Source organism: Synchiropus splendidus, chromosome 1 (assembly GCF_027744825.2).
Source record: "Synchiropus splendidus isolate RoL2022-P1 chromosome 1, RoL_Sspl_1.0, whole genome shotgun sequence".
Classification (NCBI taxonomy): Eukaryota; Metazoa; Chordata; class Actinopteri; order Syngnathiformes; family Callionymidae; genus Synchiropus; species Synchiropus splendidus.
Window position 1 is genome coordinate 63,148,947 of NC_071334.1, and position 23,099 is coordinate 63,172,045.

A 23,099-nucleotide genomic window follows, 5' to 3' on the forward strand; every position below is an offset into this window, starting at 1 on the left:
TTTTAAAAAAATCTTCCAAAATGTACGATTTATATTGAGTTCACAAAATGTACATAAAATGAAAAAAAAAAAAAAAAAAAAAGACAACCAAAAATACATTTGGAGCATATTATGCCATGGTGTAATTAATCCTTTTTCTATATCCCCTCCCACTTTCTTTATCATTGTATACAAAAAAGGTCTTTTTCTTCTGTCGTACGGTTTGATACCTCCTCAGTCAGTGTATTTCACAGTCTAATTCATTTGAGGTAATGAAGAGAGCTTTGTTTAAAACATTTTTATTTATTTTTTATTTGACTTTTATTTGTCTTCATGTTTCTATCATCTCCAGATGTGGTTTAGTCGACTTCCAGAACATTCCGGATTGTTGGGAACATCTGGAAAAAGCTCTGCAGAAAGACCAGCACAATCAATCCACTTTAACTGTGTGATCACTTCTTGGAGTGGGTGGGGAATTGGCTACCTTGAAGAGAGTGATGCTCTGCAGCACACTAGAGGTGCAGCACATTTCTCTGATGGAGTGCATGGAGAGCTGTGGAGACCCCACGTCCACCACTGGGATGCCCAGACGGGCGGCTAGGATCGGGCCAATGGTGGTTCCGCAGGGGCTGTCATTTCGGACCAACACATCCTGTATTACAAGAGTCATATGTCAGTGGTGAGAGGAAAAAGAAAGTACACTGTCACTCCATAAACAAGGTGGTATCTAGGGGGGGGTTTCACACTGTGGACTATGTCTCGAGGCAAAGTGTGTTTGCCTAAAAATTCCAACATGTGAGCACAAGCAAACTGGGTTTTGGCCATGGACCTGATCCCATTTGGAGAGCTGCACCTCGTCCAGGGAAGCTCTTCGTGGGGGGGTTTAGGGTCTGGTAACCAGTCTTCCACAGCAGTGTGACGCTCTCATGTCCATGTGTTCTGGTATTTGATAATTCACGTGTTTTTGGCTTTACTAGGCTGATAAACATCTGATTTTATTGAGAGACAGATTTGCTTAAACGAATTATGTTGGGCTCTAACTGTGTTTTCACTGCCATGATCTCGCACCTGTCTGCCTGAGGAGAACAGCGAGCAGGAAAGATGCTGGTTTTTATTTCCATTATTAAGTTGACCAGACTATTCATTGATCATTTTTGACGTCTGGATCTGTATTTTACTGATCAAAATCTTCTCGATCATCAGTCATCTCTCTCACTTTGTTCAACATGTACTAAGAATAGCGTGGATATACATAGCCACTCCGTACTACGCAGCTTGTTTCCGCTATTTTCTTGTAAAATCATCATGGTAACACTTGTTCATGTTTACTTTTGGCTGTGAAAGGCCACATCCTGCTACAGTCATGGTGGAGGTCCGTCACCACTTAATATGTGAGGTGACCGTGACTCGTAGTGTTGAAAAGTGAGCGAGATCTTTGTACCTGCAGAGGAACATCAGCATGCCGCGCGACCTCGCGCAGCACAGAGGCAGTGACCGCTGTGGTAGCGTAGCGTTGATTACTGTTGAACTTGATCACTGGACCCTGAAATCAGACATGATTGAGTAGAACGTCACACAAAAAAAGAACACGTTTTGCTTTACTGCAAGACAAAAGGGATCACCTTGTGGAAGAATGGTCGGTGATTCTCCTCATGCTTGTCCCTGAAAGAGCACAGGTGACAGATCTAAACGGTTTGTCACCAGTGAAAAACATCAGAGCAGCGGCTGAACTACTGACTGGTAGTTAGGGTGAACGGCATGGGCCATGTCGGCGCTAATCATGAAGGAACGTGGCGCCGCCTGCTGGAAGGCAGTGAGACTACCGCTGGAGGCGGACAGGCGAGAGAGGATGAGCTCCGTCAGGTTGGACTGCGCCCCTTGAGCGCTCTCTGACCCCACCTACAGGCAAAGAAGAGCAGAACACCAGTTGAGAACCTCAATAAAAAGTCCACTCGTTTTTTCCATGCGATTTAATTGAGGCCTAAATGTGGCTAAATCTTATTTTCATGGGTTGAACAGGCTTGCTTGTATAGTGCAGTGGGTCAATTGCATATGAGCTCCTGAGTGGGCAACAGGGCACAAGTTGCAAGTGGTAATGTCAGTTCGGACCAACATCTCACCTCCTCATTATCGTAGAGAGAGATCATGCGGACGTTGGGCTCTTTTGCCAGAGACTCGTCAGCGCAGGATTCCAGCAGTCCCTGGCAGTGTAGAAGCAACAGTAAAATGACTATGTCAAGTCATGTGACCAGTAAACGCAGTTATAAAAAATGCATTTCACACCTAGATTTGATCAGAAAGAAGAAGGACACAAAATCCTACCTGCAGGGCGCAGTAGCAGCTGTGCAGATTGTCCAGACGGGGCGAGTAGATGAACTCTTCGTAAACTCCACCCAGTGCCTGCACCACAAGAAAGGGTTAAGAAGCATTCGGGTGTTGGCACAAATATGTTCTTGCTGGCATGACTGGATTTCATATCCCTGACTTTATTGAAGTGCTTTGGCACAGAACTGGAACAGGCATCTTGGGTGATGACAATGCTCTCACAATTGTGAGCGCTCACAGGTTTGGACGTGCAAGCAGAAGGCGCCTTGCTCTTGTCTCTGTCTGCGGCCGAGAGATTGTCTCATCTCTCTCAAGTGTATGTGGCATGAGTAGTATAGTACGTTACATCAGTGTTCAGACCAGTGGGTGGGAAAACCAGTATTTTTGTCCAAACCAGTGCAGCTCACACAGCTGAGACAAGCAGCACCAGAATGACAAACAACTGATTTCAGTCTTCAGACACATGATGGTTGAAGCTGTGTGCAAGTTGAGTTGGAACAAATACCTGCACCACCTCGGCCCTTCGCCCACCCCTTGTTTAGATACATATCAATATTATGTACTCACTTTAATGCATGTCCGAGCATAACAGTGTGGTGAGTGAATGAGACCGTATATGTGGTTAAGTCACAAGGGTGAATTAAGACGGGAACATTTGGCTTCTGGTCTCACCGCTGGTTGAGTGTCAGCCAGGCAAAGTTCAAAATCCAGCAGGTCTTCAGGTTGGACGCCGAGCTCAGAGCACAGAAGCTTCACTAGAGCCGCCGGGTGTTTCTCAGCCTGAGAAGACAAAACCAACATGAAGATAGCTGATGAGAAAATCACGCACCCATTACTAGCTTTGCTGTCAAGCAAGACAGAACAAGACAGAAAAACTCCTATGGTCTGGCTTCCTGTTTTTATTGGGGAAGTAACGCAAAATGAATCAGAAGAAAACGTTTCCTAAAGTTCACAAGAGTTCAGCTTTATCCTACCGATCATCTTCAGGAAGTCAAACTCTGAAGTCCAAGTAAAGACATTTCACGGCTCCATAAACTATTAACACAACAGTCCTGTCTAGCAAATTCCTCCTTAAACCATAAAAGAGTAAATGGCTAATAGTGTGTTCATTTATGAAGTTAGGTTTCATAGCGATTGCCACACGTAGAGAAGTGAGACGTGCGTACCGTGCACGTAGCAGCTGAAGCCTCTCCAGTAGAAGCAGCTCCTGTGTTCAGCTCTTCCTGGACGACTGTGGCCAGGATTGGAACCCTAGCATACACAGAAATCTCATAAAAGGATTTGACATGAGGAAGAGTGCCCTTTTCCAGTCTGCAACTGACAAGTGGTTCTCTTTGTTGGGTCCAAATGAGTCATTGACATCCCTCTGAAGATGAATGGCAAGATGGGGAATCCTCAAGATGGGTCGAGATATGTGAACCAGACGTTGGATGAGGCGACCGTCTTTCTACAACACAATGTAGTCATGTGATAAATCTGAAACAAAGAGAAACAAGTAAAGAAGTTTTGGTTTAGAGTACTTACTTTGACAATGACTCTACCAGCAACGGTTAGGTCTCGGTCAAACCAGGTGGCCCAGATTCCACCACCGTAAGTTTCAACGCCAACCTGAATACAGCCCTGCTTGCTGCGGCGGGAGCGCGGTTTCACCTGGGAAGAGACAGGTCACATGGTCCATTCCCTGAGGTAACTGACAGGAGGGGCCACTGTTGGAGTCTCACCCTCAGGCAAGGGCTGTCAGTGTGGGCGCCGATCATGGAGAAGCCATTACCGGGATGGTAGAGACCACCAACAGCGAAGGCAATAATGCTGGAGAAGTTTCGGGTCACAAAATACTGAAAGCATTTGGAAATATTTTTATTACTTCACAACAATAAAACAAAGAATGCTGTGCTGACAGGTTGAATGGCGTTGTACTGCACTTATGCTTTTATAGTTATAGTCAGTAGGACATTTTTGCAGCCAAATACTGCATAATACTGGCTTTTCATTTGATGTGTTAGAATTTAAAAACATTCTTTCAGTTTACATTAATGTTTTTCTCATAATTTACAATTGAAATGTAGTTCTGTCAATTATTTCCCCTCAGTATTATTCCTTCTTTGCTACTCCATCTAGATTTCAAACCTTGTGAGTTGGCTTGATGTCCCATTGCTCCGTTTCCTTCAGTTCAACAAACCCCGCTGCCAAAAGACGCCGCCGACACTCGTCCACCACTGCAAAGACAGTGAGATGATCGCTGACTTTCCCATGCCTGAACTTTTATCTCATAACTTTACTGCCAGCACGGGAATAAGTCTGGGGTTAATGATCAGACCCAATATCGCTCGTCCATTATCTGACGGAGCAAAGTCACTCGGCACAAAAGCCTCACAGTCTGCAGACTGTGGGATAACAAATGTTCAAATGTTCTTGTCAGCAGTTCTGAAGAACTTGCATGGCACAATATAGACAAGAACGCATTTAAAAACAGCAAGTGGAAGTCAAGTGTTAAGTGACGCTTATCTTGTCTGATTTAAACAAAAGGAGGTTCAGATTCACATTATTCCACATCTTCAGTATACAACAGTGAAGTATCACGAGTATGGACTGAAGAACCTACACAAGAAGCGAGTCCGTCACTGTTTAAAACGTCATAATATTGCGGTTCTAACGGAGGAGGGAAAGGGAATAAGGCCGGATATTCACCATGATAGGGAGAAGCTCCTTTGTTGACAAACTGCAGAAATTCTTTGGCTGCAGACTTGACAGCTTCGGTGGAGGTTTTCATGATCCAAGACTGGAAATGAAGAAAACGCGGCATCGGGGCCCGTTAGTGTTGTTTATAGCACTTTATAGCGCGTTCTTTGTTGCTATTTCGCAACTAATTTCCCACAAGAGAATCGCATGCTCAGCAAATGCGCGTTCCCAGCAACATACTAAACAAAGCTGTCAGTAAATTCGTCACTAAGAATGAAACAGGAATGTCACGCACGCCTAGCTATTCCTTAAATAAAACAGGGATTTTACTTCACTATGGTCGTAAGTCGGTCAATAATTGTTGTCGGGTTAAAACAACGAACTAATTTGACCCACCCTTCTGTCGCTGTTGACGGCTGCGCGTAGACCTTTAACTGCCGCTTGGCCAGCGTCTCACATAGAAAAGTTAAAACTTACCTCAGTTTTACAGGGACTCACCTGCATGGGCTGGACTTTGAATTTGACATTAACGGTGACGGTGAAGCGGAAGTGGGAAGACGATAAAAGATCAGCTGACAGCAGCGACGTCGCGTACAGCCGGAGGAGCACCAGGGTGACACCCAGGGGCCTGGCGGTGTAATTGCACAAAATGACCCAGATCTTGGCCACCGGCGGCTCCTGAGATCAACTCCAACTGAATTGGTCTGTAGCTCCTATTACCAGGATTCCGAGGGAGAACACTAACAGTGGTACAAGAAAGTAAGTGGATAGAAAAACACAGGTATTCTGACTACTTTGTGACTAGCAGCCAAAATATAGTGCTGTGTTTCAGAGCTGAAGCAAAGCTCACGTACTGTAGACACTGTTCTTGAATTTTAAAGACAGTCATTTTGTTACATTTATTTTGAGTTTTTTCCCATTGTGTATTCATTCATTTAATTTAGTCATTGACATTTTATTTCATTATTTGTGAAATGTACCTTTCACATTCAAAATCAGTGGCCTCACTGGTGTTGCTCACGCTCACCATTATCCCAAATATCATGGACATAACATGTTGTATGTTTGGAATTTGGGACTTTTCCTGCAGATGCTCTGGACAGGATAGCTTTCCTTTTTAAGGCAGGTTGTCAGGAGCTTCGCCCTCGGTGTCCCCTCCCCTGTGAGTCGCCTCGCTTCTCTGTGACTATTTCACCATGTGAGGCTCTAACTTAGCAGTCCTCTCCGTGCGATGTCATGAGGTTGGTGTGCGTCATTGTGATTGATCATGTTTTAGAGAATAGACCGTGGCAACAGTGATACTGATACTGGAGGGAATGAAGTATGAGCATCTAGAATGCAATTATATTGTGATCAAACAAAAAGGTATACCAGGTAGATTTTAGTTTATCGGGTACATCATGGTTGACAGCACGTTATGTTGAAATAACATTGTCTTTTATTTCATTTTGGGCATTTTCCGTCATCCATCAGGTGGTCACACCTATTCTCATGTCCATCTTCATCACATCCATGAATCTGGTTTGATGTCCAACGTGCCCACTGTCTCTTTGTGCCATGAGTCCAAACTGTCTTGTCTCCCTAAGTGCAGTGAGTAGTTCCACAGAACCACAGATACACCCACATTATACACTGTGACAGTTGTGAGGGGCCGTCAGCTCAAATTTAGATTTTTTTTAAACAAAAATAATATAAAACCAGTTGAAAAGAATAATTACGCCACGACATTAGATGCTTCAAATATATAGATTTTGATTACATATATTTTTTTCATTTCATATATATTTTATGTCAAGATTCTAAATCTAACTATGATGTCAAGTCTCTTTGTTACTGGGTATTTTTCCCATATGTTTTCAGGGACATTACATTCTAGTTTGGGGGCACAGAGCCTGACATAAAATAGGGGACAAGGAAAATACAGAGAGACCAGAGAGTGCCTCAGTATTCTTCTGGCGAGAGTGAAGTATGAGCTTCAACTTTTGCTGCGGTGACCTTGTGTATGGATTAGCTGAAGAAAATGGATGAATGGATTGTTGATTTCGTGGTGTTATATTTCAACATCTAATTTTTCATTGTCATCTCACACTTTTGTCTTCCAAGCCATTTCGCCAATCTATGACTGAGGAACTTAACTTGGTGTTTTCAATATGAGTCCACTGTAGCTCTAAGTCTCCGCTTTCAGTCTCATACAGTGGACCATTCAAAGGTGAGGTTGTTGACAATACAAAACAACAGCCATGTTGTGACATACATTTTCAATGTACTCTTCTTCGTGGTACAGGCCATGAGTCAAAGGTCAACCAGTTCTAAACTGAATTTAGAAATTAAATGTATGTCTAAGAGAGTGTGATGAAAGTAGGGGTGAAAGAGAGGGGGAAGATGCAGTGAGGGAGGAGGGACTGGCGTGACTACAAATATCCAAGAGCAGAGGTTCGCTCCCAGAGTCTCTGCAGCCTCACAAGCTCTCTGCAACCATGGCTGCATACAGCTCCTCCTCGTCCTACCGTCGTGCTTTTGGCCATGGTGCTTATGCATCTCCATCCCTCAACCGCTCCCTGCTGGGTCATGGAGGGGCTGGAGGGGGAGCAAGTGTTCAATCCAGGGTCTACGAGGTGACCAGGACCAGCTCCACACCGGCTTATCGGCTCTCCTCCAGTTACCACACCCGACCACTCGCCCAGTCAAGGGTGTCTGTCGGACGCTCTTACGCAGGGATGGGTGAGACTCTGGACTTCAACCTGGCCGACGCTCTCAACCAAGAGTTTCTAGCCACACGCACCAATGAGAAAGCAGAACTCCAGCACCTGAATGACCGCTTTGCAAGCTACATAGAGAAAGTTCGATTCCTTGAGCAGCAGAACCAGGCGCTGACGGTGGAGGTGGAGCGACTGCGAGGCCGCGAGCCCACCCGCATCGCTGACATCTACGAGGAGGAGATGAGCGAGCTTCGGCGGCAGATTGAGATGCTGACCAACCAGAGGTCAAGATTTGAGGTTGAGCGGGACAACCTGGCGGACGACCTGGACAAGATGAAGCTCAGGTGGGTGTGGTCATGCGTGAGTGAGGGAGAGAGGCAGAAGAACGGGCATCTTGGATATAATGTTTAGAAGGACCGATCTCGTGTTTTAAAAATGAATCACATTCACAAGTCTAAATGATTGTGATGACGGTTATGATGATGTTTGTGTTAGCGTTGTCTGGTGACTGCAGTGTTTGTTATGGTTACAGAGGCTATTTTTACAGTAAGACTTTGGTCTATGGGGAATCGCAAAATGTATCCTGTACAAAGAACTACCCAGGATATTGTAATACTATATAAAATAACGTTATTTAATCGAATATAATGTAATATAATAGAGCTATGATAAAGAAGAATCTCTCCACCTGCACTCAGGCCACGCTCATTTCTATAAAAGGAGAGGAGGGTGGAGGGGGGTCTGGTCTGTTTTTCCTCTCAGTGTTTGACTTGAACTGTCTTCACTGTTGCAAAGCACTGAGCCTGTGCGTGTTCTCTTGATGTGTGTGAAACATTCACAGACTGCAGGAGGAGATGCTCCAGAGAGAAGAGGCAGAGAGCAACTTGGCAGCGTTTAGAGCCGTGAGTCAATCACTTGTTGCCCCACACTAGCACCACCTACCTTCTGGAATAAAAAAGTTCTGTTTCAGGATGTGGATGCTGCCACGCTGGCCCGTCTGGATCTGGAAAGAAGAATCGAGACTCTGCAGGAAGAGATTGCCTTCCTGAAGAAGATCCACGAGGAGGTGAAAAGACCACACGCAGCACTACAAACCATGGCATTGTTCATTCGTCCTGTTGATCTTTATAATCTCTTTGAGAAGTGAGTCAGTCTCCGCTCACCTACCATCAGAAACCTTTCATGAGGAATGAAAGATTAGGAAGCTGATGCAAAAATGAATCTGGTCTGATGGTGTCAGACCTCTCCCCCTTCAGATAAGGTTAAGAGGCTCAGTAGAGACATTGCTCCTGGGCACGGAGAAAAGCTGAGGTGGCTCTGGTATATTACCGGATCTGTACTGAATGTGGCCAGTATTAAAATACAAATACATTTTCGTAATAACAAATAATAATTGTAGTTTTCTCTGACATGTGTAGGAGATTCGGGAGCTGCAGGCCCAGATGCAAGAGACCCAGGTTCAGATCCAGATGGACCTTTCCAAACCTGACCTGACGGCAGCACTGCGAGACATCCGGGCTCAGTACGAAGGAATTGCAGCCAAGAACATTGCTGATGCTGAGGACTGGTACAAGTCCAAGGTGAGCGGGGTCACTGTGTGAGGAGCCGTCACCAGTCATGGATCATCTGCCTCTTTCATTGAAGGCACTGTATTCCGCAGGTCTCCGACCTGAACCAGGTGGTGAGTCAGAACAATGAGGCTCTGAAGCAGGCCCGCCAGGACACTATGGAGTTCAGGCACCAGATTCAGAGCTACACCTGCGAGATTGACGCTCTGAAAGGAACGGTAAGCAGCTGATGCCTGCCTATTTTTGTCTCTTTCTTTTCTATTGAACCATGCCATTTTTAAAAAAGCACAAGTACAGTGGCCCAGAGGACCACGATATGGCTGTTGTATTTTTCCCCCATGTACAAACCTCCTCACCGGCCTTCTTCAGAACGAGTCACTGCTGCGCCAGATGCGCGACATGGAGGACCGCCATGGCCGGGAGGCCGGCTCCTTCCAGGACACCATTGCTCGTCTCGAGGCGGAGATCGCCAACATGAAAGATGAGATGGCACGACACCTGCGGGAGTACCAGGACCTGCTCAACGTCAAGATGGCACTGGACGTGGAGATCGCCACCTACAGGAAGCTGCTGGAAGGGGAGGAGAGCAGGTCACCAGCATCAATTCATTTTTTTGAATGCTGAAGTTATATTTGAAATTTCTGTCTTAAGAATTTTCTTTTTTGTGAATTTCAGGATCTCACTGCCGGCACACAGCTACTCCACCCTGAGCTATAGAGGTACAGCTGACTATTCTGATACACACTCAGATTCTGTGGGTTATTACAAGTATCAGACATGTGTCTTTCTGCAGAGACAAGTCCCGACCACCATCGATCTGCTGAAACACTTTCTAAGAAAACTGTCCTGATCAAAACCATCGAGACTCGAGATGGAGAGGTGACAGAAGTTATATTTGGTATTCTGGATCAAAATCAGAACTGAAGTCCTTGTGAAGATTGATAAAAGAAATGGGTTCAAGCTGATCCCAGACGTGTTGGCAGCAACCGTAACAATGAGCAGTATTTTCATTATGGTGTGAAAGAAATAGTTAACACCTCTGTTTTGTCTGTGTGTGTACTCCAGGTGGTCAGTGAGTCGACACAGCATCAGCACGACATCATGTGAAACTGCAGAAGAAAGACCACCTAATGGATGAAGATGGGGAATTGATATGAGACTAAACACAGCAGTAACAATGAATTATTAACGCTCATAAACTCTTGCAGTGAATATCAAACTTGACTAAAATGAAATACAGGAATTGTTGCAAAAAAAGCAATGCATATTACATACAAAAGTGAGACAGATTTGAATCACTGTCACTAACTACAATGAACAGAACACAAACGCACAGAAGTAAAAGTGATTTCGATCAGGCGATCACCAGGGGTCCATTGCATTAATGTTCTCCCCTAAACTGGGTATGTCTTTGTGGGAACAGTACAAACCTTTATGGGACTTTAATGACTTTCAAAAAAGAAAGTTACAAAGTTAAAAAAGTTAAAACCTGCAAATTACAAAGTTAAAAATAATCTTCATATTTTTCACCGCCATTTGATGAATGGAAGAAGAAGACTCAATTTTTCTAAAACAAGAAAAAAATAATAAAAAGGGCAAAAAAAACAAAAACTAAACTAACTAAAATATTCAAAATAAGAAAAAAAAACTAAAACAAACAAAAACTTATCAGCTAATCTCAATTAAAAAAAGGAAAGAAAAGAAAAATATCAACATCTTCAGAAAATAGCACATTTTTACTTAGTAAACCATTAAATTCTACATATAAAAATGTTTGGAGAAATGCTGAATAAAAGCTTTAAGTGAACTGCATATTATATTGTTATAATTTCACAACATAAAACTATGACAAAGCTCTTTTTGGGTAACAAATCCATGTAATGGCATGAACGTAAAACATATAACCTAAAACAACCTATTCAGGCTTCTTGTGAAAATTATTATATTAGTATTATATTAGTATAGTATATTTTATTGGGAATCGTAGAGTTATTTAACAACAATGACAGAATATAATGAATCATCAGTTGCAAAACAATAGTTTACGCAACATAACAGAATTTAGTATATAAGTTAAAAAACTAAATATAATGCCGGCTTCACATAATATAGCTTCAGGTAAAAATCTAAATAATATTACATTTTTTTGTATTGTTTTCCAGTGCAAAACACTTGCAAAACACTTTAAGTCTATTAAAATGTCATCTGGCCGACTGCCTAATTGTCTAAAATAAAATTTATTCAGCTTCTTTGGTTTATTTTTTTCTAATTTAAAATATTAAAAATTGATCCTCAATTGTCAGACTGCTTTTATGTCGTGGAATATGTGGGACAGAGGGCAAAAACAAAGTGGAAGTGGAAACATATAAGGACACAGAGAAAGGTTGGACGCAGGTGGCACCACATTTACTGTAGATTTGTTGTATGTGCAAAGTTACGACTCCCACGCAGGAACACAGGCCACCAGAAACACATGCTTTAATCATTGTCATTTCAAAATAAAAGCATGTCATTACCTGCCTACAGCTGTGAGAATTTCATGAAATACACCCTACTTAAAAATGATCAGTGTCAAATTTGAAATATAAACAATAAAAACAGGAGAACATCTGTAAGTGCTCGTGTCCTATGTACAGAGTTCACATTGACGGGTGGAGGGAGGACCGCCGATCATGCATTGTATTGTTGACCTTTAAAAAAAGTGTCACGACTCCTTCAGTGGTGTCATTTTCCAAGAAAAAAGGCAATAATCATATTTACTTTCACAAACTTGATGTGTACTTATCAGAGATGGGAAAAGTACGAGTTGTTGTACACGTCTCGACTGACGTACATGTCTCCACTGATGGCTTGTTATTGTGTTTACAAAACACCACACCAGAGAATAGAACAATTATGTTGGTGGGATTTGCCACACAAAAGTCTTATAGAAAAGTGAAATAGTTAAGTGGCCTGCTTTGGCCGCACTGGTCAGGTCATAGATGGTCAGACAGCCAAACAATGAGGAAACATGACATCACATCCAGCCGGATAAAAGCATTACATGGACGCGCATCTCCAGGAGAGGGACTCAACATTTGCAGATATTTCACATCGTCTATAGCTGATCTGCTGTCTGACAAATCTACTCCACTCAGTCGCTGGGTAATCCAAAAAGATTCCCAGCAGGAACTACAAATAATCGATCCAAATTAATCCCCAAAGCTGGTGTGACACGAGATGCCAGTGTAAATATGGCTTTGCTGTGGTTGTCAGAAAAAGCAAATCCTCCCCATGAACAAGCCCAGTGGGAGATGTGACGGTCAGTACTATCGCTGGTCCGAGGAGAGTCAAGGCACCCGGGAGAACACACAGCCAGCACCAGAGGAGGAGAGCCAGACGGCACAGAGAGCATACGTCATGCCTGAGTTCTGGTAGAAGTTGTGGTCCGGTACCATCAGGCGTGATGACAAGGTGACCAGTTTAGCTTCAAGAATTTAGCCAAAGCCAAGATCTTTGTGAAGTGACTGGTCCCAAGAACCGGTTATCCCCACCAGAAGTTGGCAGTAAATTTTGGGTCAACATCATCAAACTGCAGATTTGAAGATGTACAATTACGTGACACAGAAAATGCATGGGAGCCAACTAACAAATGAATAAAATCCATTTAGGACCAGCAACAGAGTTCAGGGATGAGAGCCAAAACATAATCTCATGAAGCAGAATTTAAGATAAAACCTTGGCCATTTTTTTGTAAGTGAAATGTGTAGGTATCCACTTGGTATCCAAACAAGACCAGTTGATCCCTGACATGGTGAAGTCTGGGGTTCCATAGTGGCTCATATAACTGGTTAAGAGTGACCAGGTGAAGGGGTTGTGGCTGGAGTTCCAGTTGCAGGACAAGGTGAGTTCAGCACTCCTGTCATACTGGCCTGCTCAGGCCCGTAGCTGCGGGCCGACAGGTGTGGTGAGTGGTGCCGTGGAGCCGCAGTCGTAGCCCAACGCTGTGTTGCCTGCACCGAGCAAATGACTCGGGAAGGGCCGGATCTGAACCTGCCGCTCCCTGAAGCTTTGGATGTAACTCTGTGAAGAGAGATCAATATTTTATAAGTGCATTATACATTTTTTTCTTCACATTCTAATCGACTGTGACTCTAAATGTACAGTATACATTTTCTGACGCAAAACTGTGACTGGGTTTTTATTGATTTATAGATATATTTTCACTTCAGAGTGCACAGTGGATCGCTGTATTTCCTCACCGGCGAGAGGACGTCCGTGTCGTAGCGTCTGATGGGGTTAGGTTTCCGGCGGTAGGCGGGGTCCTGCAGAGGTTTGGCCTGATGTTGGCTGGCAGCTCCAGGAGTCGGCTTTTTCTTCTTCTTGTGGTGGTAGCGATCTTCTCGCTGGCGGATCCGCATTACCTGCATCCTCCTCTGCTGGCGGCTGATGATCACTGCAGGCAAATTATTAATTAGCCAACACAACGTTTACACATATCAACTTGAAAATTAAAACATTTTAAGCCTCACAATCACACAAAGGAAAATGCCTCAATTACGGTTTCAACTGATAACTTCCTCTCAGCCTGTAGAACAAATAATGTAATTTTAAATATCACCTGAATACCATTAAAAAATGTTATTATGGTCCATAAATGTTCACAGATATAGACTTTTAATACTTATGTAAATGACTCATACAATATAATTTACAAGAGTAACATCTAAAAAAAGAGCATAATTCACATTTTTTTCAGGCAAGAATGTTTAGGTCAAATATTTAGTTCTGTCCCATTTGACGATTTGACGTGTAATACTTCAGCTATATTTTCAATATGTAACACAAACCTGCGGCACTTGGACCCTGATCTGACAGGTACAATTACCGATCTTGGAATGAAAGTCCAGACGGTTCACCATATTATCATGTGGTATTTAGCTCCCTTGTCGTGACAAATTCAATGTATATTTGAAGACAGTCGAGCACAACTCACCTTTTGTGTGCGAGTATCCCTCTGCAGTCACCTTCCATTGTATTATGACACCCAGCAGGGTGAGGGCCGGCCACACACCCAGGACCACCCACGTCAGCCAGCACACCGGCTTCCCAGGAGCCGCTTTCATCCGCTCATACATGTACAGCACCAAGGCAAAGAGTTCCACGAAGTAGTCCAGCGCCACCGTGATGACTGCAGCCCCGAAGACAGCGGTGGACAGAGTGGTGAAGAGGCGCTGCCACTGCAGAGTCAGCACGGCAAAGAACATGCCCAGGCCCAGAAGCACTCCCAGCGGCACCCAGACGGACCGTGGTGGGTTGTCAGAGAGCTCTTCCATTCCCACCAGAGTCGCTATGGCGACCAGTAAACCCAGCAGCAGGCCCACCATGAAGAGTCCCACACTGCGAACCAGCATAGTGACGAGACCACAGAGCGTTCCGATGCCGAGGCCGATTCCTACAGAGGCCTCGACACTGAGCTGAGTGTCCAGCACGCGCTCCTTGTAGCAGAGCATGAAGATGACCACCGACCCGAACATCAAGCCGGTCAGGAACATCACAGCCTTGAAGCACCGGTACCCTGTCGTAACAAACAACAGTCAGAAACAGGACAGTTAATGCAACATGTTTATTTGGACTGAATGGCAGCATCATCTACACTCCCCGCCCACAACCCATAACCCTGCCCCTAAACCCACCGCCTCTCGACACACCACGTCAACGACTAATGACTAACAACTTGCTTCGTAAAAAACAAAGCTGTAAACATACATTTGGACCAAAACAACTTGATAAACAACAAATAAACAAGCATCTGAGTCAAATAACAAACGTTAACAAACATGAACTCAGCAACTATTGCCACACTTAATATAGCTTCAGGTAAAAATCTAAATAATATTACATTTTTTTGTATTGTTTTCCAGTGCAAAACACTTGCAAAACACTTTAAGTCTATTAAAATGTCATCTGGCCGACTGCCTAATTGTCTAAAATAAAATTTATTCAGCTTCTTTGGTTTATTTTTTTCTAATTTAAAATATTAAAAATTGATCCTCAATTGTCAGACTGCTTTTATGTCGTGGAATATGTGGGACAGAGGGCAAAAACAAAGTGGAAGTGGAAACATATAAGGACACAGAGAAAGGTTGGACGCAGGTGGCACCACATTTACTGTAGATTTGTTGTATGTGCAAAGTTACGACTCCCACGCAGGAACACAGGCCACCAGAAACACATGCTTTAATCATTGTCATTTCAAAATAAAAGCATGTCATTACCTGCCTACAGCTGTGAGAATTTCATGAAATACACCCTACTTAAAAATGATCAGTGTCAAATTTGAAATATAAACAATAAAAACAGGAGAACATCTGTAAGTGCTCGTGTCCTATGTACAGAGTTCACATTGACGGGTGGAGGGAGGACCGCCGATCATGCATTGTATTGTTGACCTTGACAAATAACAAACGTTAACAAACATGAACTCAGCAACTATTGCCACACTTTGAGACACAGGGGTCCCCTTGGCAATTGTTTTACTTGTCTGACCCTGATTCATTAAAAAAAATAAAATAATAATAATAATAAAAAATATCATGACTCTTTCTCTTCCTACAAGCCATCGTGTGACTGGCATCATGCTAGCCCGCGATCTACATATACCCATCTCGCATCCAAAACTAACTCATTGCTTTCTTGTGTCAGACATCCCATCAAAAACAGGGCTCTTCCATGCCACGAGTATCGCGACTCGCCAGATGTGATCACCGCAAGATTACGGCCGTAAACAAATATGGCTAGCGTGATGGCCAAAATATGGCTACGAAAGGTTAGAGAATCTGCAAATCTGGATCATATTCGGCGAAATTACCAGGCGGAAACACAATCTAATGTAAACCAGTGAGATGACACTGCGGGTTGGGCATTATAAGGCACTAATAATTCATATAGGGCGTCCTGCAGAGGAAACGGGGCGTCCAGTTTTGAGTGCTGGAGGGCGTCCATTTTTTCATGTTTTGCAGTTTAGCCTCTAGCCCTCTAGCTAAAAGCCTGCTCTGGACAGAAACCGCCCTTATTGTGGTCAGAGACGTCTGGGAGTCAACAGGCAATGAGACATATCCAGGTTTACTTCTGCCACTTCATGCATTTCATTTTTTATATAGGGTCTCCGTTTGTTGACTCTAATGAATGAAAGTGTAGTTTTGTAACCAGGAGGCGCAGCTACTTGTTTTGACTCACACCCTAATGGTGCATGACATCATTGCACATTGTAACTTAAAACATACTGCACACAAAACAGCACCTCCATGACTTGTAACTCACCGAAAAAGCAGTACACAATCCCGAACAGGCAGCACATGGAGCAGACAACAGCGGGGACCACCTCGTAGCGCCCCCCAGAGTCCAGGCAGCTGGCCCAAAGTCCGGGCTGCAACTCTGGCCGGGGCCGGGCCAGGAGTGTCTCCAGTGTGGTGGTCATCGTGATGAGAAGTCAGAGACTGAGTGGAGTTTGAAGACGTCAGGTGTGAGGCGATGACTCGGGGGCGCTAAGGAGCACTGGACAACCATGATGCCACACCTGAAACCAGGACATAAGAGTGACGCTGAAACAAATCATTTCATGAGAACAACTATAAATAAACGTGTATATTTGTTTTTATTTGATGCTTAATGTTAGTTCATAAACTGATCCAAGGCCACCGCGGTACCATCAGTCACCAGCAGGCCTCCACCCTCATGAAGGCGGAAGCAGTGGATATTAATAGTTCCCATGACGACGGTAGGCGGATGACAGATTCACTTCCTCCACAGGTGATGCATGAGACGTGCCAAAAGTTGCATCACAGAGAGAATACTGGAGCGTTACAATATTTCAGTAAAATAGTCAGCATAAAAAGGAACATAACTGCCACAGGTTCATGACGGCATACACATCGCACAACATGCACACAGACACACTAACACACATGCACCCACATTATAATCATCCCTGCAAGAGGATTAGCAGGCCGCAGCCTAGTAACCTCGGCGTGTGTGTGTGTGTGTGTGCACACGCGCACGTGTCTGAGCAATTGACGATGAAAAAGTGCAGTCAGGCTGTGCAGCTGGATCATCCTCAACAAGCAGTGACAACAAAAACACTCCTGCTGCTGCATACTGTCTGTTACCATGACAACGGTGGGATGCTGTAAAGCAACTGATTCTGATTTGAAATCACCATGGCAACAAAGACTTGGCCACACTTGCACATGTGCTTGTGCGTGTGTGTTCTAGTATTTCTAACTTTGTGAGAACCTATATGATTTTTTTTAATAAAACAGAGCGAGGACATTTTTGCAAAGTGTGGACATTTTGGCAGGTCTTCACTTTGAGGGTTAAAACTACAAAATAGCCTGGTTATTATAATTGGCTTTTAGTTAGGTTATGAGTAAAGGTTAAGTTCAGCCATTTGTTTTAGATGGTTAGGTATAGGAGGAGAGGCTGGGAAAAGCATTATGTCAGAGAGGTCCTCACTAAGACAGAAAGACAAGCGTGCGTCTTAAATGACCACATGAAAACCTGTCCATTTTGAAAACTTATATGGCGAGTGGGATCTGTGTCACATGGTGAGATGAAGTGCGGAGAAACACTGACAAATAAAGTTGGTTCTCACACTGACATCATCATCTCGCTCAAATGCCGTTGCTTCATGAATAAAAAGGGCTGCTTCTATTTTAAGGAACTCAGACTGTCTCTAACCTGAGAGCACCGTCTGACCTCAAGCGGCACCATGTGAATCTCACTCATGTTGAGGAGCAATTTATCTACTTACAATGAGGCATTGTCCGTCAGCAAAATGGTTTGATGTTATGTGTTTGATTCTTTACTCCCTTCATATTTCCCCCTAATTTTCATTTACCTATGTGCAACAAAACTCATAAATCAGAGTAAGTCTGCAGAGCGATGTGAGTCAAGTTTGGTTTTCATTAATAAACACACACAGTTTTAACAACATCATCCATTTTTATACTCCTTAGACACCATTCAATGTAACGGAGCGTTTTAAAGTGTCCTTTTCGTAATCTTCAATTGGTTATAACTTTGAAATGACAAACATTTACATTTTTATATTGATGCAATATTACTGTGTGAGACTTCACCACTGAAGAAAAACATTTAACAGAGCTGCTACATGAACAGCACACGGCAAGTCAGATAACAATTGGATCACCGATGAGCAGGTCGATCATCTTGCAGTCTGTCGTCAAAAACTTCCATCCACCTTTACCTCTTATTGGCCCTGTATCACCACTGGACTATTAAAGGTCAGAAAATACGAATGCAATTAAAGGAGTAGCGAAAGTTGTTGATGCCAGTTCAGAGGCAGAAGCCCGGGGGCAGCTGCAGGTCACATGTAGGATGGGATGACGGACAAAGAGCATTTGTCAATAACCTGCACGTGTCAGTCAATTCTGGGGGCTGAGCAAACGTGTGAGGGAGTTTGTATGTGACATGAAATAAATTGGACGAACAAGACCGAACTTGTGCATGTAGATAACAACCCAGGGAATGCAGGGAATCCTGGTGCGCACACTACAACTGTGGCCTTCGCTCCCAAGGAAGAATGTGTGGGAAAATGGAATTAACCCCCCAAAAGACTTGACGATACAATGTGTCCTTACTCTTGATCCAGTTTCAGTCCAGTCCAATTTCAAATTCAGCAAACTATTTGGCTTTTAAGGTCCAACAAGTAGCTTTGTTTTTTTTTCCAAGCTGGAAAAGTTCAATGTTGATGACAAATGTATCACGTTTCACTTCTACCTACCATCACTACACAAATCTCCATGGTTAGAACTTACTACGCATCTGACCAGAGAAGTCAGTTTACATAGGCCATAAGCGCTTCAATTTAAATCCATAAAGCTGGCTCTGCTGCGTCCTGATGCAGTGGGTGCATGGGGGTGGGGGTTCAGGTTAAGACATAACCTTATATAATACTGTGGCATCAGAGACACATATGGTGCTGTATATACCACGGGACATTCACGTTGTCGCATGTCCTTTCCCACAGGTTTCCATCACACATGAGGGAGCATGACTCCATTGAAATGCCGATCATCTAACGTGAAAGGCGGTCGACATTGGGCACAAAAGTCTGCTTGAAAATAGTTGCTATTTGATGCGTTGGGAGTGAGAATCTGTGGCCGACATCGTGGATTCGTCCTCACATTCCAATTCCACAGCCTGGTTTTTGGATAGTGAGTCAATTCTGGCCCCTTGCACGACTGATTTCACACTGCTTCAACCGGTGCCTGCACAAGAAATGGTTCGAGTCTGTAGTTCAATTGTCGACTTCAGAAAAGGTTAAAGATGACCTCGAGCTATGCTACCAATCCCAAGTCATGTGACTAAAATGAGATCGTTTTTGGAGATCCCTATGCTCCTCTGCTGCCGAGCATAAGGACAATCACACAACAGAAGAAATGAATTTGGTACAAGCGGCTCATGAAAAAGCCGCTCATCGGAGCAAAGAAAATCCAGACCTTCAGAATTGCGATTCTGTTTTCAGCTGGTGTGACAGCAACGCACAAGAAGGTGACAGAAAAGCAGAGAGGAGATGGGACGACCACAACAGTGACTCAGATTTAACAAGAAAACAAGCCATGCTGACACTTGGCTTCATGATCCAGGCGTTCATGAGGACAAACCAAATAAAGGGTTGACAGCTGGAGCAGCGGCACCTTGATCTCGTGACTGCAGATCAGACCTAGGATTTCACCACCAAATATTCATCGGGAGGCGCTGCCACCTACGGGGACATTGGTGCACTTGGCCAGACTGCAGGAGCTTATGTAACAGTCATGGAACATGGAGGGAGGAGGAGGTGTGACGGGCCATCAAAGACCAAATATCCAAAAGAGCTGAAATATGACAGCCACTGGCAACTTAACCACTTGTTTATTTCCTCATGAACATCACTTTCTAGACCAGGGGTTGGCAAACTTTTTTCATTCGTGGGCCACAATGAGTTCTAAAATTTGACCGGAGGGTGACCTTGACAAAGACATACAGGACGCTTTTGTGAACTAAGATCGCAAATGCCATATATTGATGCTTTCAGCCTTTGACAGGTAGCAAATTGTTGTATCACAACAATGGAGAAACTTACACATTTCAGCGGGAGCGGCGTTGTTGGTGGACTTTTGCCAGTGTATCACAGTCTGGAGTCTGTGGTGAAAGTCTCATGTTGGGAGAGAGGCTTGCAAGCCAGTTTGAATGGCAGCACAAAATTGCTCGGAGCTACTTTCTTAGTTAGTGCTCGGACTATCATCCAGGAAAATGTAGTGGCCTCATCATGTGCACTTTTGTTGCAATCTTCCTGTCCATTTGGAAAGATATTAATAGTTAAGAACAAGTTTCAAAGCCGCACATCTTTTTATTTTACAGAGTAAGAGTATGTCATGTTCCTTGAATAACTACTGAAATGGTGTGTTTCTAATGGTCAGAATAACATGCTGTAAGATAACAATATTGCAAACAAATTGCAACACATTCATTGTTACACTTCAGCTATGTTAGTACTTGTAGCAATAGTAGGTAATTACTGTGGTGCCTCATTCTCCATTCATTCATCATTCATTCATCCGGTCACGGCTGTTGTTTATATGCACTATTGGAGAGCTGAGAGCCAGCGTCCTCGCTGACCCCTGTCCACTGCCGAGAGCCGCCTCCACAGACACAAAGAGGTGTCGGCTGTTTCACTGTGTTGTGATGATGCGTTTGGCAGTTCAGATGCTTGGACAGACTTCAGTCTGGACCAGCTCCAGCATTTCAAGTCACCCAAGCTCCAACAGCTCCACTGTTCTGTGGGTGTCTGTGCTCCCCATCAGACGTCGATGTCACCACCTCTGCAAGTTCTTCCATGGAAACGCTTGAGGACAAATCACTCCTCGAGTGATCGGATTTGAACCCAGAGCAGCAAATTGTCAATGCTGAGTTTGGTTAACAGCAGGAGCAATAACTATAACAGTTGCACTCAGAGCACGCGACACGTGATGTATTTCTTCATATTCAGTCAAACCTCAATTGAAATATGTGTTGTTTCATCTTTGTTTCCGAATACTTTCCGCATTTTGACCACAACAGAGATGAGCAGTTCATGATGGCCCGTCACAATAGTGACAGTCATCAAGGGCTACAGTGGGAAATGTGTCGGATGTAATCCGTTTATTAACCAGATGAGTCGGTCTAATGACTCTAAACATCAGAACCGGATTATTGGGTCAGACAGTCGGAGACCCCTTCAGGGACCATGGGAGAACTCAACGATGGCGCACATTTCATCATTCGGTCTGTTTTACTTTGTCTGCTCATGTGTAATACTGGCTCAGTCCAGCCAAAGTTCCGGTCCGGACCCGGTTCTGGAGGCGAGACCCAGACTGCATCAGATGAAATAAAACCGTTTCACCGTCACACTCACCATCACTAAAGACAGGTTGACGCGCGTCCTCCGCGTGACAGCAAACGGATCCTCCAGAACCAGAACCATCGAACATCGTTCTGGTCGAACCACACATCAGCTCCTCCCTTCCGTGTGAAGTCAACAGGCCGGCGGCTGCTTCGATCCTGTGGGTGGTAGACGATCCAGGTCGGCTCGTGTTGTTGTCCGGAACCGGACGGCGTCTTCGGTCCGGTCCCCTTGGACAGACGAAAGATGATGATCCTGGCAGAACCTCGAAGCAAACGAGAACTGCGGACCCCGTGAGAAAAGAGGAGTCCGGACGTGAACGCAGCCCCCGTGATGATGGAGGTCACACTGCGCCCCCACTGGTGCAACCTGCCATTACAGTCGGTGAAGAAGATGTGAATCCATCCGAATCAGACTCCGCTTTATTGCCACGGTCAGTGAGGAGCCCACCAACCAGGATAGTGCTTTGGAATAACGTGCAATTATGTACAAAAATGTAAGAATAAAATAAAATAAAATAAAACAAAATAATTTTATATGTCATAAAAACAACCGAACAAAATACCTTTGACTGTATGGGCTTCTATTCTTGTTTCACAAAAGTCACTTTTCACTATTAACCAAAGATCGGAGCTAGAGAAAGATCAACACCACTAAACCTAAGTGTTAATGAAATAACAAGTAGACTATGTGACTATGTAGGAGCCCTCAGCACCGTCTGCCTGTATATATCGAGCCTGTATGAGGTTAAAGCGAAACTAGTATTTTATTTGCATGCATGCAACTATTTCGCCATAAAATCAGATTTAATGTAATTTGAATGTGTACTGTAAGTATATAAAACACCATTTTTTTATTTTATTTTATTGCCTTTTACTTTTTGAAATACTGACCTTTTAGATGATTTTCTGTCCTTCATGATCTATCCAATTCTATCTATCATGGTCAATCTAAATATTTTGTTTCTGAACATAGTTGACAGTAATTACATTTTTCCCCTTATTTTATTTTGGATCCTATTAATTTTCATTAAAGATTTGTTTTGTTTTTCTTTTATTTTTCTTTTGTAGTAGATTCCCCACAACACATTTATTAATTTTCATAGTCATTCTAAAATATATTTAAAAATAATTCATATATGTACTGTAAGTTGTGTTTATTTATTATTTAGCCTTATTTATTTATTTTTACAATAGTAAATACTCCGTACTCTACAACAGTATATGACGTGGCCCCACTAGAAACCTAATTGCCCACATCTGAAATTCAGCAATGAAACACCCAGCAAGCTCTGTTCGTGGGCCGTTGGATTAACAATAAATCAAAGACAAAAATGACTCAAAATGTCTCAGACTTCTCCAATCACTGACTTCAAATGTGCATCCCAGTTTCTAAATTGCTGACTATCTATAAGTCTGGTCA

General features: G+C 43.6%; 3 protein-coding genes across 5 annotated transcripts; 1 reads left to right on the top strand and 2 right to left on the bottom strand.

Annotated features, from left to right (window-relative positions):
* Positions 1 to 266: 266 nt before the first annotated feature.
* Positions 267 to 5,549, bottom strand: dnpep (aspartyl aminopeptidase). Of its 3 annotated transcripts, none has more exons than XM_053883485.1 (15): positions 5,482 to 5,549; positions 4,993 to 5,083; positions 4,432 to 4,520; positions 4,026 to 4,139; positions 3,829 to 3,954; positions 3,627 to 3,751; positions 3,471 to 3,555; positions 2,977 to 3,084; positions 2,302 to 2,379; positions 2,100 to 2,180; positions 1,718 to 1,878; positions 1,602 to 1,641; positions 1,421 to 1,522; positions 464 to 631; positions 267 to 389 (listed from the first exon to the last, which is right to left on the bottom strand). In XM_053883485.1, exons 1-15 carry the CDS (start codon positions 5,485 to 5,487, stop codon positions 339 to 341), a joined length of 1,425 nt encoding a protein of 474 aa, XP_053739460.1. In that variant the 5' UTR covers positions 5,488 to 5,549; the 3' UTR covers positions 267 to 338. The 3 variants fall into 3 exon arrangements, with proteins under 3 accessions (XP_053739460.1, XP_053739470.1, XP_053739451.1); XM_053883495.1 differs by having other exon boundaries at positions 5,380 to 5,521; XM_053883476.1 differs by having other exon boundaries at positions 5,461 to 5,516.
* A 1,905-nt stretch (positions 5,550 to 7,454) lies between these two features.
* desmb (desmin b) lies at positions 7,455 to 10,937 on the top strand. The gene is made up of 9 exons (XM_053862602.1): positions 7,455 to 8,026; positions 8,524 to 8,584; positions 8,653 to 8,748; positions 9,101 to 9,262; positions 9,343 to 9,468; positions 9,620 to 9,840; positions 9,926 to 9,969; positions 10,044 to 10,129; positions 10,316 to 10,937. The coding sequence occupies exons 1-9, from the start codon at positions 7,461 to 7,463 to the stop codon at positions 10,355 to 10,357; spliced, it is 1,404 nt and encodes a 467-aa protein (XP_053718577.1). The 5' UTR covers positions 7,455 to 7,460; the 3' UTR covers positions 10,358 to 10,937.
* On the bottom strand, positions 10,088 to 22,965 carry tmem198b (transmembrane protein 198b). The gene is made up of 5 exons (XM_053862589.1): positions 21,690 to 22,965; positions 16,553 to 16,808; positions 14,226 to 14,807; positions 13,492 to 13,685; positions 10,088 to 13,312 (listed from the first exon to the last, which is right to left on the bottom strand). Exons 2-5 carry the CDS (start codon positions 16,707 to 16,709, stop codon positions 13,166 to 13,168), a joined length of 1,080 nt encoding a protein of 359 aa, XP_053718564.1. The 5' UTR covers positions 16,710 to 16,808; positions 21,690 to 22,965; the 3' UTR covers positions 10,088 to 13,165.
* Between the last annotated feature and the right edge of the window lie 134 nt (positions 22,966 to 23,099).

Excerpts from the sequence above, each read along its gene's own strand:
- desmb (XM_053862602.1), top strand. The coding sequence starts at position 7,461 with ATGGCTGCATACAGCTCCTCCTCGTCCTACCGTCGTGCTTTTGGCCAT. Across the intron at positions 9,263-9,342 it reads AGGACTGGTACAAGTCCAAG|GTCTCCGACCTGAACCAGGT; the intron begins GTGAGCGGGGTC and ends TGTATTCCGCAG. Across the intron at positions 9,469-9,619 it reads TTGACGCTCTGAAAGGAACG|AACGAGTCACTGCTGCGCCA; the intron begins GTAAGCAGCTGA and ends GGCCTTCTTCAG.
- dnpep (XM_053883476.1), bottom strand. The coding sequence starts at position 5,487 with ATGCAGGTGAGTCCCTGTAAAACTGAG. Across the intron at positions 2,380-2,976 it reads TGGCTGACACTCAACCAGCG|GCACTGGGTGGAGTTTACGA; the intron begins GTGAGACCAGAA and ends CTTGTGGTGCAG. Across the intron at positions 2,181-2,301 it reads GCTGCTACTGCGCCCTGCAG|GGACTGCTGGAATCCTGCGC; the intron begins GTAGGATTTTGT and ends CTACACTGCCAG.
- tmem198b (XM_053862589.1), bottom strand. The coding sequence starts at position 16,709 with ATGACCACCACACTGGAGACACTCCTGGCCCGGCCCCGGCCAGAGTTG. Across the intron at positions 14,808-16,552 it reads GATTGTGTACTGCTTTTTCG|GGTACCGGTGCTTCAAGGCT; the intron begins GTGAGTTACAAG and ends TTGTTACGACAG. Across the intron at positions 13,313-13,491 it reads ACACGGACGTCCTCTCGCCG|AGTTACATCCAAAGCTTCAG; the intron begins GTGAGGAAATAC and ends CTCTCTTCACAG.